This window comes from Elaeis guineensis, chromosome 13, assembly GCF_000442705.2.
Source record: "Elaeis guineensis isolate ETL-2024a chromosome 13, EG11, whole genome shotgun sequence".
Lineage (NCBI taxonomy): Eukaryota > Viridiplantae > Streptophyta > Magnoliopsida > Arecales > Arecaceae > Elaeis > Elaeis guineensis.
In genome coordinates this window covers 11601333-11618937 of record NC_026005.2, presented here as the reverse complement: position 1 = coordinate 11618937, position 17605 = coordinate 11601333, and the positions used below count along the sequence as shown (strand labels likewise).

The 17605-nt window shown below is 35.2% G+C and overlaps 1 protein-coding gene across 1 annotated transcript; it reads left to right on the top strand.

Annotated features, from left to right (window-relative positions):
- Positions 1-4848: 4848 nt before the first annotated feature.
- On the top strand, positions 4849-17174 carry LOC105056656 (GRF1-interacting factor 2). Its single transcript, XM_010938937.3, has 4 exons — positions 4849-5152; positions 11915-11991; positions 16345-16429; positions 16511-17174. The coding sequence occupies exons 1-4, from the start codon at positions 5075-5077 to the stop codon at positions 16937-16939; spliced, it is 669 nt and encodes a 222-aa protein (XP_010937239.1). The 5' UTR covers positions 4849-5074; the 3' UTR covers positions 16940-17174.
- The last annotated feature ends 431 nt before the right edge of the window (positions 17175-17605 follow it).

The window sequence follows — 17605 nt, the reverse complement described above, 5'->3', positions numbered from 1 at the left end:
AGATTGCAGCCGATCATGATCAAATGGCTAAGGATGGATCCAGACTTGATCAGGTGATCAGTGGCCTTGATGTGTGTGATCGGATGGCTCTGGTGCGAGTCAGTCACGATCGGACGGCCGCGGATGATTCTAGGTTTGATTGGGATTCTATTTCTTAGTGTAATAGTATTTTAGAATTTTTGGAGTCTATAAAACTCTGATTGACGAGCCGTCAGTTGCGTTGAAAAGCTGATGACGTCCTGGAGGTTCAAAAGGACTTCAACAAAAATTTTAAAAAACTTTTATGAGAGTTTTGAGACTTCTTGTTGAGAGATTCTTGTATAAAGGTTGAGTGGTGAGTTCCTCTTGTATTGATTTTATTTTATTCTCTCATAGTGAAGCTTGCACGCCCCATGGAGGTAGGCTTGAGGCCGATCTATGTATTTATATTGTGTTTTTTATTTTATTTCTTCTTTCTTCCTGCTACACTGTGGGGTATCGGATCCCGGACGCAACATTGAAGAGCTTCACTAACTTCTTTCAAGTATTCAAAGAGAAGAGATCATGCCAACAAGCAATATTCAGAATTACTTCTCTTGGGCTTCATTGAGTTTTTGTTTTTAAACTCATTTACTCTTGTATTTATTGTGATAGTGTATTTTTATTTTTAAGTTTCTTAGGATGAGAAACTTGGGTTGGTCCAAGCCTAAAGTTGGATGTTGTATTGGTTTGATTGGTGAGCCAAGGTTAAAATCAATCGGGATTGATTGTGAGTCCAAAAAAATAATTATTATAAAGTTGTAGTTAGTGAGCCTAGATTAAAACCAACCGAGTTAGATTGTGAATCCAAAGAAAACAATTGAGCTGTAATCAAGTTAGTGATTATAGTTCAATTTCCAAGTAGTTTACTTGAGGAGTGGACGTAGGTGTCGAGTTTGATATCGAACCACTATAAAAACATTGTATTTGTGATTGTGTAATCTTTTTTTTATTATTTTTATTTATTATTTATATTTTAATTTATTCTACCAAGTACTTTGTAGTAATTTTAGTATAATTAAAATTTAAATATTTAAATACCCAATTCATCCCTTTCTTGGGTAGCCATCTTTGGACAATATCAATGCATCATTACTGGGTTTCTTGGAAGACATTCAAGATTTATGTGCATCCTTTTTTTTTTTTCAAGTTTTACTAACAAAAGCTTTTGGCACCTTCCAGCTGTGGCACAATTTCTACTATGTTTCATCTCAACAAATGAAGATATGCAGTTTTCAGAGAGTTTGCTGGTCTTATATATATCAATGGTGCTTATATACTTATGCTTCTTCAGAGTTAAGCTATTAGCATAGTAGAAATTGTTACAATCCATAGTTGAATGGTTTCATACTCTTATGCTAGCCGGATGATTTGAATGCTCATATATTACTTTCTCTATTCCTAAATGTGGGGTTATATTTATATGTATTGGTGGATCATCATTTTGTAATGAGCTATTTAGTTAGATGATTGTAAATATGTATACTATCATAGATCTTTATTTTTGATAATACAGCAGCTGATGCTTCTTATCCAAAAAAAAAAACAGAGAGAGGTTGGGGTGGTGTTGGGACTCAACCAATTGAGCAAATTAATAATGTGTCAGTTTTGCTCCTACTAAAATTATGGTCTATAATTAGACAGTCACCATGAAAAATGATAAAAGTAACACTATATTTTATATTTTTTACTTTTGCAGAAAATAAACTCCAAGCAACAAAAAAATTGTGGCTCCTAGTGGTTAATCTATATATATATATAAATGAAGGTTGGTAACATATTCTTTAGTGATTTATTCATGGTGCTTGGTTCTAAAATTTAGTAGACTTTTCTCTTGTTGCATTTGGAACCAACATATTCTTTGTTCTGGCCTTTCAACTAGTTCCCAACATTGCTATGCACTGTTGTGAGAATAAGTTTATAGAAAATTTAAAATGAATAAGTTTTACAAAAATGAATGTTTGGTTGCTTTCATAAAACATATTTTGTTCAAAATTGACAAGTCAAATAATCTAAATGATGAGTTCTCTGAGAAATAGAAGATGAAAATTAGGATATCTTCTATTTTTCATAAAATCTATTTTATAGAGATCATGTTTTATACTCGCCTTTTTTAGCAAAATTCAAAGAAACCAAACCACTCATAAATCAATGGGCTATTTTGGCAATGCCATCTCATCTTTTGTATGCTGTTGTGCACAAAGAACATTTAATGTAGACCAAGAAAAATAATCCTACATAATTTACAATAAAGAATGATATGAGTCATGAATTTATGACTTTTCATGCACTCGTGCTAGGCAATGTAGTATTAGGGGCTGGCGATGGGTTGGACCGAGATACACCTGGTTTGGGCCAAAAAGCTCTCAACCCATACTCGAACCATTAGATTAGAGAATGTAAATCCATATCCAATTCATTTATTTCACATACACTCATATGTATCCTTTTATTTATTTTTTCACTCATCAATCATATACATAATTAAAAATAAGTCAAAATATGGTATGCAAAGGATGCAAACAATGAAATTATATTTAAATTTAAATTAAAAATCAAAAATATAATATGGTTAGAATCTTAGAACATACCATAATAGTAAACTAATTAAACATAAACCTAGCTAAGGTACAATTCCGTGTCCTGTTTCTATCTCTATTTTAGACTTGTTCATCCGGTTGACCGTTTTTGCTCAACAATTAACACAGTTTGCTTAGGCTCGGATTTGGCCTAGGCATACCTAAGCAAATTTCAATTCTACTTGATAATTCTAGATATTCTCCTATTAAATTACATGTCAACAAAACCTACAATTTTGTTATAAAAATCTAGAGTTAAAAAAAAAAAAAATACCGTGCTGAGCATTCATCCCATAGTTTGAGTCTGACTTATTTAATAAATAAATTTATTTTTTAGGTCCGACTTAGTTGGTAGGGTAAGAAATTTTGATCCAAACTCGTCGAAAAAACTTCTGAATTGAGCTGGTTAGGTGGGCTGCACGTCTCACGGATATATCTACTTTCTTTGCATGCATGTAAATGCAGAAAAATTGGCGAACTCTTATATTCTTTGTGCATCACCCTTCGTGGAGAAAAAAAAAAAAAGAAGAGAAAAATACACTATTCTATTGGATTGGCCGTATAGCATAATTAATAAGGAGATAGATATTTAATGCAGCTCAATTTTTTTTCTTAATTTTTTATGATCAAAATATTCTTTCTTTTCTTTTACTCTATTTTGCTCCTATGATATCTTATTGCATCCTATAACATTCTATTGTATCCAATAATCAATTATCAGGATATCATAAAAATTAATAGGATATCATAATAATATTATGACATTCTATTGCATCCTATAAATGATTATCAATATATCATAAAAACTAACAATACGTCATAATAATATTATGATATCCTATTGAATCCTATAAATGATTATCAAGATATCATAAAAATTAACAAGACGTCATAATAATATTATGACATCCTATTGCATCATATGATATCTTATTATATCCTATAAACAATTATCAGGATGTCATAAAAACTAACAGAATATCATAATAATATTATAACATCTTGTTGTATGCTATAAATAATTATCAGGATGTCATAAAAACTAACAGGACATCATACTAATATTATGACATACTGTTGCATCCTATTACATCTTGTTGCATCCTATAAATAATTATCAGAATATCATAAAAATTAATAAGACGTCATAATAATATTATGACCTCCTGTTGCATACTATGACATCGTATTGTATCCTATAAACAATTATCGAGATATCATAAAAATTAATAGGACGTCATAATATTATTATGACATCCTGTTATATCTCATAAATAATTATCGAAATAGTATAAAATTAATAGAACGTTATAATAATATTATGACATCCTGTTGTATACTATATGACATCTTATTGTATCTTATAAACAATTATTGAAATATCATACAAACTAATAGAACATCATAATAATATTATAACATCCGATTGTATTCTATGAAAAAGCAATAGAAGATCATAACATTATTTAGAATATCATAGTATTCAATAGGAAAAGATTTTTTGGTTAAAAAAAAAAAAAATGAAGCTGCATTTTTTTTTGATAGAAAAATATCCAAGCTGCATTAAACATCTATTCTGTTATCATGCTATACGGTACAATCCGGTGAAACGGTGCAATTTTTCTCTATCGGACACAATGGAAAAGAATTACTCGTATCAATAATATTGGGCAGGCCCATGGATGGCCAACGCTCTGTGTTCATGTATGTGAACTAGAGTATAGGGAAGAAGATGGACCGGTCAAAGCATTTCGGGCAAACCGTTGAATTCCATGGCAACCTCAAACCCATTTATAATCAAATTGATTTCAGCTTGACTCACACCCGACCCAACTTGCACGAAAAAAAAAAGAAAAAGAAAAAACTCACCCAACTTCATTTACTACCATTATTATTATTTTGATACACAAATTTATTTCTTTGATATGCATTCGTGCAACTTAGCCGTGCAGTCCATGGTCCATGTAACCATCCAATGTAAAATAGAAAATTCTGATGTTAGCACCAGCGTAGCATCACTCTTTCCTCTCCCTGGGTGCGTTCAGTAAATACAAGTGAACATAAACTGTCAGGAGGAAGACGTTGTCTTGAAGGGGGCACCGTTCTCGTCCCTGTCCCGCGCGCGGTTCTCGGTCCGGTTCCATAGAGTCCACTGGCCCCTTTAGTCAAACCAAAGCGGCCGTATCAACCGTTAACAGCACCAATTACTTGACTCCCCCGGACCAAAAGTTCCTTCACTCCACCCTGCTGCCCTCCTTCCTTTTTATTTTCTCGACCCTTCTTCCCTTTTATTCTGTTCTGTTCTGCCGCCATTTCTTTCTTTCCCTTCTTCTATTTATTCTTCAATATACTCATCAAACCTCTTCCTATCCCATCTCACCGAAGATTAGATATCCTAGATACAGATACAAAGAATAGCGAAGGGGCGAAGGAGAATAGATATTAGAAGAGAGAGGGAGCAAGAGGTGGGACAAAGTATGCAGCAGCCTACGCATCCGATGGCTTCCATGCCTCCAATGGCAACACAGAACATCACCACCGAACAGATTCAGAAGGTATTCCATTTATCCCTGCCTCCCACTTCTATCTTCTTGTTTATTTCGAATCCCTTTTTTGGCGTACGTGCCAGCTACCGCTAGGGATTACCGTTTGATGCGCTCTCCTTGATTTTTGTTTTCTTTTTTTATGATCTCGACCATGTTTTTTCTCCAAAATGAGGATAAACTGACTAGGGTTCGTGTTTTTATGTATATAATAACGTGTCGAATGATGTCAATTTTGGTGGGAATAAATGCTGAATTGAGTCATGGTTGACCAGAGAGGAGGAGGATGATGGCTATTTAATCTGAAGAAAAATTAATGCTATACGTACTGGAAACGTTCTAGAAAGGGCCATGATCCGGGTTTTTTGGATGAAATTGCTGAGGTGAGATAGGGTTTTGGGCCCTGAAGCCACCTGCAAAGCGCACAAGAAAACCCGGGTTACAGCCTTTTTGGCCACAATCAGGCTACACGTAGCAGCGCTCTGAAGGGAAAATGTCCATGTCTGGCTAACGTTTATTCACTGGCGTCATGCAGTCTGTTTAACTTTGGTGGAGACAAGAAGCAGTTAAACTGAGATTAAAAGACCAGATTCCTCCAGCTGACAAGGAATACTGTTACTGACTCCATATTATGAGCTTAGATTTTCCGAATCATAAAATAATTCGTAACCACTGATCATGGATCACTTCCTACAGCCTTTTTTAAAATTTACTGCATCATATGTGATGGTGGATTGGTTTCCATGTTCGTGCTGTTATACGTTACTTTCCAAATTCATGTTGAAATGGGTTGGGTCCTGCTGTGATCCACTAATTACCCATTATCTTAAATGAAACCTTTGACACATCTTACTACATTAATGTAAAGAAATTTCACTTTGTTAATCATTACCAAAGTTGATGGCACGTGACTTTAACTTTTTTGCAAACTATCCCATATCCTTGGATATTGACTGTTGAGGGGGATTTCCTCTGGGTTGGCAAATTGAGCATCCAGAGTTGAGGTGCTGGTGCCGGGGGTGCTTGCTTTCTTAGAATGTAGGGATGGTGCCCTAGTTTCTGTTTTCTTTCTCTGTTTTCAGGGTCCTTCCTGCTAATCATCCAAAAAGGTGATTAGCTTTATCATGATTAATATCATCTTGTACTTAGCCAATGCCTTAGAAGAATCAATTGAAGTAAGGTGATCTTTTTATAAAATTGGACATGGGATATTAGCCCAAATATTACCTTAAGCTTAACCTACAATACCCCTCTATAGCAATGATGATCCATAAGAGTCTATTTCTTTTTCTCTGACCAAATAAATGTTCGTACAGGAACTAACATTCCTGAATATCAGAATTGGTGTGAAGCTCAAGTGCAATAACTATATATGGCAGGGCAGACCTAGTACGATACCATTTGAATTTAGCACTAGAGATAAATGCATCTTCCAAAATTTTTCTTCGTAGATCTTGGAAAATCTAGTTACATATGAAAATTAATGACGATAAGTTATAACCTTTTTTCACAAATTTATCTTGAGAGGAGCTTAAGTGGATGATGTTTAACATCAACCTTCTCCCACCATTGCATAACCTGTGTATTATAATGGAGGTGAACAGCACTTCACAAGCTTTAGAGCTGAATAGCGCTGGTTCAGATGTGATTAAGATTCCTAACATGTGGGAAAATAGGGTATAGGAGTGGGAAATCTTTGTTAGGAGAAGAAAATAAAATGCCAAAAGTGTGGTTGTGTGTACAAAACTTTGCCTATTCGTCTGTAATATCAGAACAACTGCAGAATGAGTGAGGCCTGGTCTTTTGACAGTCTGAAATGATCAACTAGTTGCTATTTATGTCACCACTGCATTAACTCGTAGAAAACCATCATATCTAAAAGAAACAAGTCAAAGTTAACAAAGCTGCAATCCATATGAAACAAAACTTAGCATTTGGAACCTTTATCTAGCTACATTAATTGCTTTCACATTGCAAACCTTGAGCTTATTTTGGACTTAGCATGTCGCCAACTAACCCTCGACTTTATATATACACACATGCCATGCGTGTGTCAGCACATACATGGTTAGGGATGGCAATGGGTTGGGTATAGGTCAAGTAGGCCATTATCTATACCCACCCCATACTTTTTCGGGGCGAGATAGGATTGGTAGAGTTAGATGGATCAGGTTAGATAAAGCTGTAATTATTATTATTATTATTATTTGTACACAAATCAAACAAATAAAAAAGAATATAACTATAAATCTCAATACTTCACATAACGGTAAACCAAATAAGAATCAGAGATATAGAACATAACAAATCAAAATTTGAACAATAATATAAATGTAACAATCAAAAATAGTGTTCTTTAAGAAGTCAATATTACTTAAACTAAGATAAATAATCGACTAAAAAGATGAATAGCTAAGTATCATGGCATTTAACTATTCACCTGTTCAATACTTCTTCTGAGTGGAGTGACTAGGGCAAAGGGTGGAGAGAGGATTTGTGAAGAGTTATATACATCCAGATTAAGTTTGGACTAGGTTTTACCATTGCTTACATCCACCTTGGATCCATTGTGGATCGGGGAAAACCCCATCCATTAGGGTCGGTTCGGTTTAGGTACCCAATAGGGCAAACCAAATTGCTACCCCTACACATGATGCTCAAGATAAGAAATATTTTTTATGGTCTAATATTGTGGACCAACTGCTTTTGCTTGATCAAAGGATACAGTGGTGTTGCTTTTACACCATTTGTCCTCAAAGTATGTCCTCCATCCATTGACTACTTGAATGATTAAAGGTCAAACTCACTTCCATTAAATGTGGAGCTTTTGGACCACTATATGACATGTGGCCATTCCTGTGAAGGGAAGGGTCTTCATTTGCATGTGGTGATAAAAATGTTGTAGAATTATGGCTTCAGTGACTTTTTGGTCCGTTGCATGCATTAAAAATGGTCATACATTTATGTAGGACTCACTGTAAGTTGAAAATTGCTATGTTCTTCATTGCACATTAAGTTATCTTGTCCTCAAGAATAACTTGTTCCAGAAAAAGATGGCTCTGCTTTCATGCTGAGCGCATTTGATAAAATATCATGACTTTGTGATGGGGACTGTCTTGGGGTAGCCTTCTGTGAATCTTGGTCAAGAGAATGGGTATAATGTAGTTAAATTTATAGGAAAGGCTATCTATCCAAGTACACACAATCTCTTGAGCAGGCTTCTAGATTGTCAGACCTCATTTTTATCTCTTTATAATACTATCTTTTTAAAAATCTCATATTTAAGTTTTAGGTAGTGTTTGTTGGATCCTCCTCTATGATTGACATTTACTTTTATTGTCATTGGTAGATAAGCATGTGCAATTCATTTTAAATACAACAAAGGAGAAAAATTGTTAAGAACAGAGGGAGGATGATCTTGGAGCAGAAAGAAAAGGAATTATCACTAGGATCTGATCCTCTATATTTAGATATTACTTTTATTTTCTGAAATATAGTTTAGAAATTGTATTAGTAACTGTAAAGTTTCTTAATCAATACATGAATATCTTCACATATTTTCTGAAATAAGTGTCTTGATGATTATAAAATAATTAAATTAATGCAGGCACTTAAGTCAGACATTGTTAACAAGGGAAAGGAGAGTTTTTTTTTGGTTTATTCAAAGTGACTTATTCAGGGAGTGATAGAGAGATATAACAGGAGCTAGACTGCTAGAGTCTGAGGGATTACAAAAATACCATACAATCACTTTTTATGTTTTATACAAAAATGCATGTACCAAAGCTTGTCATGATTTTAGATTTTCATTTTTCATGCCTTTTTTCCCACCATAGGCAAAGTCTACGTGCCCAAACACCAAAAGTTCTTCTTGATTATTGTAACACAGATAAGGAATGCTCAAATGGAGTAATTGATTGAATTTCTTGAGGCAAGGTTTGCTGCACTTTGGGATATTAATGACCCTTGTCAGTGTGGGGATCATATCTGGGATAAAAGAAAGTAGGAAGAAGAATGATTTAGATTGAAGGGGAATATAATATTCTAAAACTTTAAGAAATACCAAGGGCTAAGTTTTAATGTGGAAGGTTATTGAGTATATTTTGCTGGTTGTCTGTCTCCAATATGTGATATAACATATTAAACTGCACAACTAGGCTCATAGCTGAAGAAAATAGTTTAGAAGTATCATAGATCATAGAGTTTATGCGAAAAAAGGCTTGGGACAGGAGAGGTTTATTAAAACTGTTGTGAAAAAGAAAGAGAAATATGAATGAATTTATTTTCATTTTGGATATCTAAAATTTGGCATCTAAAATAAGAGGAAAGAAAGTCGGCATAGGAAAATTACACAAAATGAGAAGGTGCTACCTCTTAAGTATATATATGATCACCTATAATTTTTTAATGATCTTAGATGTTCACAATCTCCAAAAAGAAAAGGTGTTATCTCACATAAAAGAAAAGAAAATAGACATAGGAAAAATACACAAAAAGAAAAGTGCTACCTCCAAATGTATATGTGATCACCAATAATTTATTAATAATATTAGAAGTTCACAATCCCCAACATCCATCCTAAGAGGATTTGATCACCTCTTCATTTGTGCTACTTTTGTTTGAAGGAGTAAGTGCTGGAATAAAATGTGAACTCCAGCTTTCACCCCATTCAATTTCTTGGTTTGTGCAACAACTAAAATCATGATTCTTTCAGAATCACCATTCACTCAAATAAAGGCCATGTGATTCTACTCTTAAACAGGAGGGTTGGTCGTTCACGTAGGAATGAAAATGAATGATAATTTTGTTATGAACTCTTTGCTTGCATTTGTTGTATAAAAGGAAAATAAGTATTTGGTATGAATCAGTTAGTGGCATTTTCATTATAAAATGGAAACAAAAATTTTATTATCATTTGAAATTATAAAAAGTTATTTCATTAAAATGAATTGTGAATAATATAAAGCAACATCTATATAACATTATAATGATTGTTATTTTGATGTCCATTGTAGTGATGGAAGGGTCCAAAACAATAGTGCAGGTTAGGTCTGCTGGTGCAGTGGAAACAGAGTGTTTCCACTACACCCCAATCGTTTCCAATGCCCTTCTTGAGGTTCATGCATCACTGCACATGCTTTAGGCCCCACATGTTAATCTCAATGAGGGCTGTGAACTGCATTAGGCTGTGGTGGAAACACTCTATTTCTGCTATGCAATGGACTTAAACCACACTTGCAAAACAATTATGGTGTTTATTATTCTAAAATTTGATGCTATTCCTAGGTCAAGGATTTATTCAAAAAGTAATATAAAATTAAATTTAATTAGCTTGATCAAATATTAGAATTGAATTGCTGTATCTTTTCCATGCAATCCTTTACTTAGTTGCCATAATTGGAGGGGATGTGGGAGAGGATGCAGATGCGAGTGTTGGAAGTGGATACTTTAGAAATACTTTTAGCATGGTAGCACTTAGGAAGTGGGTGCAGGTTTGAGATTCTAGGAAGATTTTGAAGCAGGTGTGTCACCCTAGTTAGAAGACTCTAGCTACTAGGATCTTTCGTTCTGTGCCCAAACAATGGAATAAGAACATGTCCAATTCCTCTTGTTCCATTGCCATTCTATTCTGATTCCGTTTTGATTCTGTTTCATTCTTGTGAGCCAAGCATGGTGTTAGAATGCAATAGCAGTCTTAGATTTTAAGAAAATCATGACCTCTGGTATAAAAAATCAAGTCGAGCATACTAGTACTACATACAATGTTCCTGGTGGGAAGGTGGGACGTCCTACCGACCCAAGTGTCAGGATGGAGCACCATCTCAAATGCTGGGAGGAGACGAGATGGGACATCCACCATCTCGATCGGGCATCCTGTGGCATTAAGAGCTGGGACAGCACCATCCCAAGTGATATTGACCATATAAAAAGCTAACCTACTTTTGGATGCCTACCATCACATTTTTCTCTTCCTATTTGGCATTTTCTGATTCGCTCCTTCATGTTCTTTCTTTTCCTTTTTGCATTCATCTCCTCTAAATACTAAAATAATTATGCAGTTCTAGTTGCAGTGACATGCCTTTATCATATTTGTGAAAGAAAATCTTATAAATGTGTACGTGTGTGTATGTGTGTGTGTATGTGTTGTGTGTGTTTGTGTGTATATATTTATGTATATATATTGATCCATTAGAAGGGCCCTTAAAATTTTCTATTTCATCATGCAATTATGCATTTGCTTTGGTTAGATGGTGAAGAACCAGTTCTCATATGTACCGAACATGGAGATGAAGCAACATTGATTATGTCAGGACTGATAGAAGCATTTGGTCAAATTGTGTTTGCCCTTTGCGGGTGTATTTCTTTATTTTTTATGAAAGTGGGTAAGAGAAGTTAGCTATGATGGAGGGTATGGCGGCCTCAAATAAGAAGACTGGTGAAAGAAGGTTTGTTATTGACTCAAACAGTGGGTTGACACTTGTTGGTTTTGGATATGGTTATAAATATGTGCTCTTTGATCTGTGTAACAATGATAATGATCCTTCCTCTGGATTTGTTTACGTAATGCCCATGTTACTTATCATATTCTGGCATCCTTCCTTACATCAATAAATCATGTTTTCACTTATGCCCTTCTTTTTTAAGCTGTATTTTTTTAAAGCAGGCAGTCAGATCTATCATGCACTTAAATACTGCATCCTAGTGATGTTGATTTGAGGGGGTAAAGAAAAAAAATTTCACCTAATCTGCTACTGTTTTTTTATTTTAATGCAGTACTTGGATGAAAACAAGCAGCTGATTTTGGCAATCTTGGATAATCAAAACCTGGGGAAGCTAACAGAATGTGCTCAGTAAGTGATCATTTAACTAAGTTTTGCACTTGGGAATGTTTTTGTCATTCTACTACCATTTTCCTCCTATTGCTGTCACACACAAATACGCAATCTACCTATGAAGTCTAAATTTTTATCATATCATGACTATATATATATATATATATATATATATATATATATATATATACACATATATACACATATATGTACATATATGTATGTATATGTACATATATGTATGTATATGTACATATATGTACATATATGTATGTATGTATATGTATATATATACATATATGTATGTATGTATATGTATTATCATTGACATCCAATTACAATGGGGCTAGTCAGAATGAGACGCAAACATCATAAATAGGGCTGAAAACAGATTGGATATAAGTTTATCCATATCCATATTTGTTTTAGTTGATAAATGTGGATATGGTTATGGATTAAGTAGATGCTAAAATTCCTATCCATATAATTGTTTTTAGAAGGATGTGGATACAGATTGGACATTGACAGTACAAATATAAATTAGATAGTTAAACTTTATGAACCACCAAATCAAAAATATCATTGCATGGAAGGCAAATTAAGTTGAAGATATAGTAGTATTATCACTTATTTTTCCCTTTAAAGTTTGTGATAACTTTATAAGACTAAACAGGATCGCAAAGCTGAACCCAGTGTGCGGATAGATATGGATTGGATATTTTTCTATCCATATCTGTATATGCTTTTCTTTGACAGATATCATCCAGTCTATTTTCACTCCTTATCACCGATAAAAATGTTATGCATCCTAAGGTTGTTTTGCATATTGCAATACATCTTGATTCCTAAGGTGAAAGGTGTTGCTTTTGCTAATGATTGGAAGCAATGAAACTTTCCAGGGTTTTTATCAATTGTGGAAAGAAGTATTATTGATATTCTTTTAGCCACATTACGTCGAACAGTTTTAGAGCATACACTTCAAGTGCAACGGCTTACCTGTATAGCAAGATATTTTAACTTATCAATAGTTTATCAATTTTTTCTGCCAATTATCCGTTTAGTTCATTCATATATTTGTTGATTAAATCCATGACATTGTAAAAGAGTCTATCACTTTATAATTGTATTACCAGTAACAGTCATCTTAAAGGAAACAAGGAAGAGAGAGAGAGAGAGAGTTATCTGGATCTCAAATGAAAAGATATAATTGAATTTGAACTAATGTCTTCTGTAGTGCTAATTAAAAAAAGGGAAAAAATTATGCATTTTATACAAGTTATTGTGGTGGAGTATGGGCTTGGAGGTCAAGCATAGTTTATTTCAAGTTTCCTATAGGGAAAAAATGCTGAATAGGTGAATTGTAGTGTACATGCATAGCAAACTCACAATTTTGTGGTGATAATGGCTATGGTTCCTGTTCGATGCTGGTCATCAGAGCCAATTAGTGAATTTCTTATATGCTTTTTTTTAGTTTCGTTTAGGATCTTTGTGGTATGAAATGTAGAGGCTCGGAACTTTTTGTATGGTTTAAAGATTAGTATCTCCTTCCATCTTATCTTGACATGAAATATTTTATATGTATGCTTGAGAGTGACAATATAAGATGTTTACTTTTTAATAGTCTAATTCTCCCTGGGTATCTAGTGTTTGTTGCTTGATTCAAGTAAATATTCTTCATTTCATACTAAGGATGAGAAGGTTATAAGCATTGTCTTTAGAAGAGTGGATAGAGACATGAAGTTTCAACCATTAGAAGTCTGGGCTTGAAAGATGTATCATGGTCAATTGCTTTCTAAGAGAGTGATGGAAATCTCTTTCATTTTCTTCCCCTGTAATAATTCCAGTTTTTAGTTATAATACAAACAAATGATACTATGATACAAAAATTGGATAAGGTGTCGTGGAAGAAAATCAACCATTTTCATATTCATGAAGAATCATACATGTGGACAAATCGCTTTGAATAAGGGAATCTGCTACTATGTGAATTTAGTTTATTCATATGCCACTGCATATAATTTCATTTTTGTAATGAAATAATATAGAAAATTATCTTAAAAGATGATAGATTAAAAATTGACAGTAATACAATCAAGTTCGTAAGGCTTGTTAACATTCCTGTTGGCAGCCCTTTCTTGAGAAAGTAATTGTTATAGTTTTTCATAAGAGTTTTAGTGTTGGATGGCTCATTAAAACATACAACTTGTCTAATTCTGAAATTCGTTAAAGAATATTAAGTCTGTTTGCTTTCAGATGTATTATTTCTTCTTTAAGGCTATACCTTTTGTTCCTAATTTTAATTTCTCAAATATTTTCAATCTGATCATAGTTTAGACTTCATTTAGGACTCCCCAATTTTGTCTGTCTTGGTTTCGATATATACGAATACCACTTGTCTAAGTATTTTGGAGGAGAGGATGGAAGAAGTAGAGACTGCAGAGCAAGTGGAGATGCTGGCTCCTCTGGCTGTTGGGTATGCTCAACATGGCTGAGAAACTATCTGTGTTGGGTTGTGCCACTCCCACACATTGGCAAACTTTAGTAGTTTTTGGCATGCTGACCTAGTTCTTGTTAATCTTATCTTCTTTTCACTTGATTAGTTGATTAGACAACAAACCTGATTCAAGTTATTCATGATAGGGGTAAAACTTCATATATTATTGTAGACTAAAAAAAAATTCCATGAGCAATAATGTTATTTTAGGCTTTCCCAAATCAGGAATTTTAGGCTTTCTCGAATTAGGAATTCTGTTAAAATACTTGTCTGATCCTTATAAGTTCCTAATTTGCATAGCATCAAGTATTAGGCTCTTTAGATATGGACTTCTTGAAGGTGCCAAAGCCCTAACTAGGATATCTTGATAGGAAACCTCCAATTAGTTCTGCAAATTAATTGGATCAACCCATGACTTGATCTGGTGCCAAGCCAATTAGGTTTGAGTCTGTAAAATGGCCTATTTGAAAAATCAGGCTGTATTGGGTCATACATTTTTCGTATCAGACTGTACCTGTGTGCTAATGAGGTCTAAAATGGGTCAAATATTGGATGACCTGAACGGGCCCTGCCTGGCCAGATCCAACTAAACCCCAAAATTCATCACTTTCAAATCCCTAAACCCTCTACCGATCATCCTATTGCTCATATTTAGGTTTGTTGGTTGGATGTGAAGGCTGTTTATTTGTAAGTTGAAGGTTCAATTGAAGTTAAATAACGTTCTAGTTGACAATATTAGTATGAGGCATTTGTATTAATACTTCTGTTTCTTTCCACTTGTTGTCCATGTCATTATTAATTTTCCTTTTAAATATGTACAAATAGCTTGCATTTTTTTTTCTTTATCTTGCATTAGACCTGAACTAGATTGCACGTGACCTGGCCTGAATGACCCAGTGGGTCTAGAAGCTTGTTCATTGACCCAACTCAACCCAGCCTTGTTAGTTAGTGTGTTGAGTATGGGTCTAAAATCATCACCCGGAAAACCATGGAAGGGGCTGGGGTTGTTCGAGTCCTGGTCATGCTTGCCCCAGACCCATCCGATCTGGTTGCAGGCGTACCTCCAATGGTGGTGCAAAACATTTTATTTGCACTATGGCAACTTCATTTTTCTTTGAATTAAATGAGACCTGTGTTAGTCTTGTAAGCAACCATCTGACTGCCATAGGTATTGATTCTGCTTTGACTGGCCTAACAACGTTAAGTAATATATACCAACACCATCCAGTCAAATTCAATCCAGACATCGGAAATTCTGTCGTTTAGAGCCAGCTCAAGCCCTTCTTGGACAGCAAGAAGCTTCACCATCTAAACATGTTGCGTATGACAACACTTGGAGAAGGTCCATATTGGTCTGCCCTAATTTTTCCTCACTAAATCAATCCCAGCACCAGCATGGCATACTTCATTTCACTGCAAAAGTTTACCACCATGTTGCATCTAGTTGTCTAGGAGTCCCTGTGTGGTTCTTCTATGTCTTGAGCACCCTTCTTTTTGAAAGGGCATATACTTTATACTTTCCATGTATTTTAGCCTTGTATTTGTTTATGCATATAGTATCTCTAAACTACTACTTTACTATGGTTAGGCTACTGCTAAATTTTGATTACATAGTGTGCCTAAGAAGACTGGGAAAATTCACAATTTGACATGTCTCTGCTTCACTCTTATGGTGATTCACACAATATATCACGTGCACCTGTCTTCTAATCCAAGCATCTGAATCAACCAGGAGTATTGTTTTTGGTCAATATAGATACCATGAATTCAACTTATTTGTAGAAAATGTTCTCCAAGAAGCTGTTGCAAGTTTGTTTTTTCTTTTCCTTCAATCTCTTAAGGTAATTGTGGTTATGATGGTCTGTGTCATGGGTCAGGTACCAAGCTCAGCTTCAAAAGAATCTGCTGTATCTGGCTGCAATTGCAGATGCCCAACCACAGGCACCTGCAGCTCGTCCTCAGGTTAGTTACAAAGCATGTTGTACAAGTATAATATTATTTGCTGGTTGACATTTATCCACTCACATATTTTTCTGCCTGTAGATGATGCCACATGGTGCAATGCCGCAGGGGAGCCATTACATGCAACAGGGACCCATGTTTCCTCCCAGGGCTCCTTTGCAATTCAATCCACAGCAAATGCAGGAACAGCAGCAACAACAGCAGCTTCATCACCAGCCACAAGTGCTGCCTTTTCCAGGCCATATGGGCATGAGACCCGGGGCCGTCAATGGCATGCATGCCATGCATGCTGAGCCATCTCATGGAGGCAGTGCTGACCTCCGGGCAGCTCCAAACTTAACCGAGTTCCCACAGGGCAGCAGCACTCCTAGCGGCTTAGTGGATGGGCGAGGAAGCAAGCACGATGCAGGTGCAGCAGCGGCGGAACCTGCCGCAGCTGCTGATGACCATAGGAACTCAGGGACAGAGAGAAGCGGGGATGGTGAACCCAACATATCTGGGAAGGCCTGAAGATGCTAAACACACGACGGGCTTTGAGCTCTGGAAAGATAACTTTGACAAACACCATATATGTAGCTAAATGACCAATGTAATGGCAATCTTTTCTGCCTCTTCTGATAAATGGTCGTACCTCCATGCATGACTAATGTTTTTGGTTTTGAACCTTCAGTGGTCCATGATCCTTTGACTTTTTTTCATATGTACTTGAATGTTATCATGATGGATCTATGTGATTTTATGCGTCTATACTTTTGTCTGCGAATTGCTTATTGCTACCGAAGTAACAGGTATTGAAGTTGTTTTTCCAGAGGTTTACATCTTTTATTTCTTGTGGGGATACAGGTGAGCAAAGTAGTCTATGGCAGAGGTCCACCTGCTGACTATTGTAGTTGAACGTTCAGATTGCTAGGTTAAGTTGGGTAGGCATTATCTAGTGATTCTGATCTTGGATGCATGCTGCTGATAAGCTCTTCTGTGACTTAAGTTTCCAGGTAAAATATAAGCGAGTGGATCTTATGGTAATCTGTTGGATGTTGGGGGTAAAACTTTAAAGATGAAGTTACCATCGGTGATAGCTGTGAATGCCTAATTAACGAAGATGTAGAAACGTGGAAAGACTTGGTGTGGTATATGGTCTGGTGGCACTGTGTTGCAGAAGTGGGGTGCACTTGTGAC

Excerpts from the sequence above, each read along its gene's own strand:
- LOC105056656 (XM_010938937.3), top strand. The coding sequence starts at position 5,075 with ATGCAGCAGCCTACGCATCCGATGGCTTCCATGCCTCCAATGGCAACA. Across the intron at positions 5,153-11,914 it reads CCACCGAACAGATTCAGAAG|TACTTGGATGAAAACAAGCA; the intron begins GTATTCCATTTA and ends ATTTTAATGCAG. Across the intron at positions 11,992-16,344 it reads AAGCTAACAGAATGTGCTCA|GTACCAAGCTCAGCTTCAAA; the intron begins GTAAGTGATCAT and ends GTCATGGGTCAG.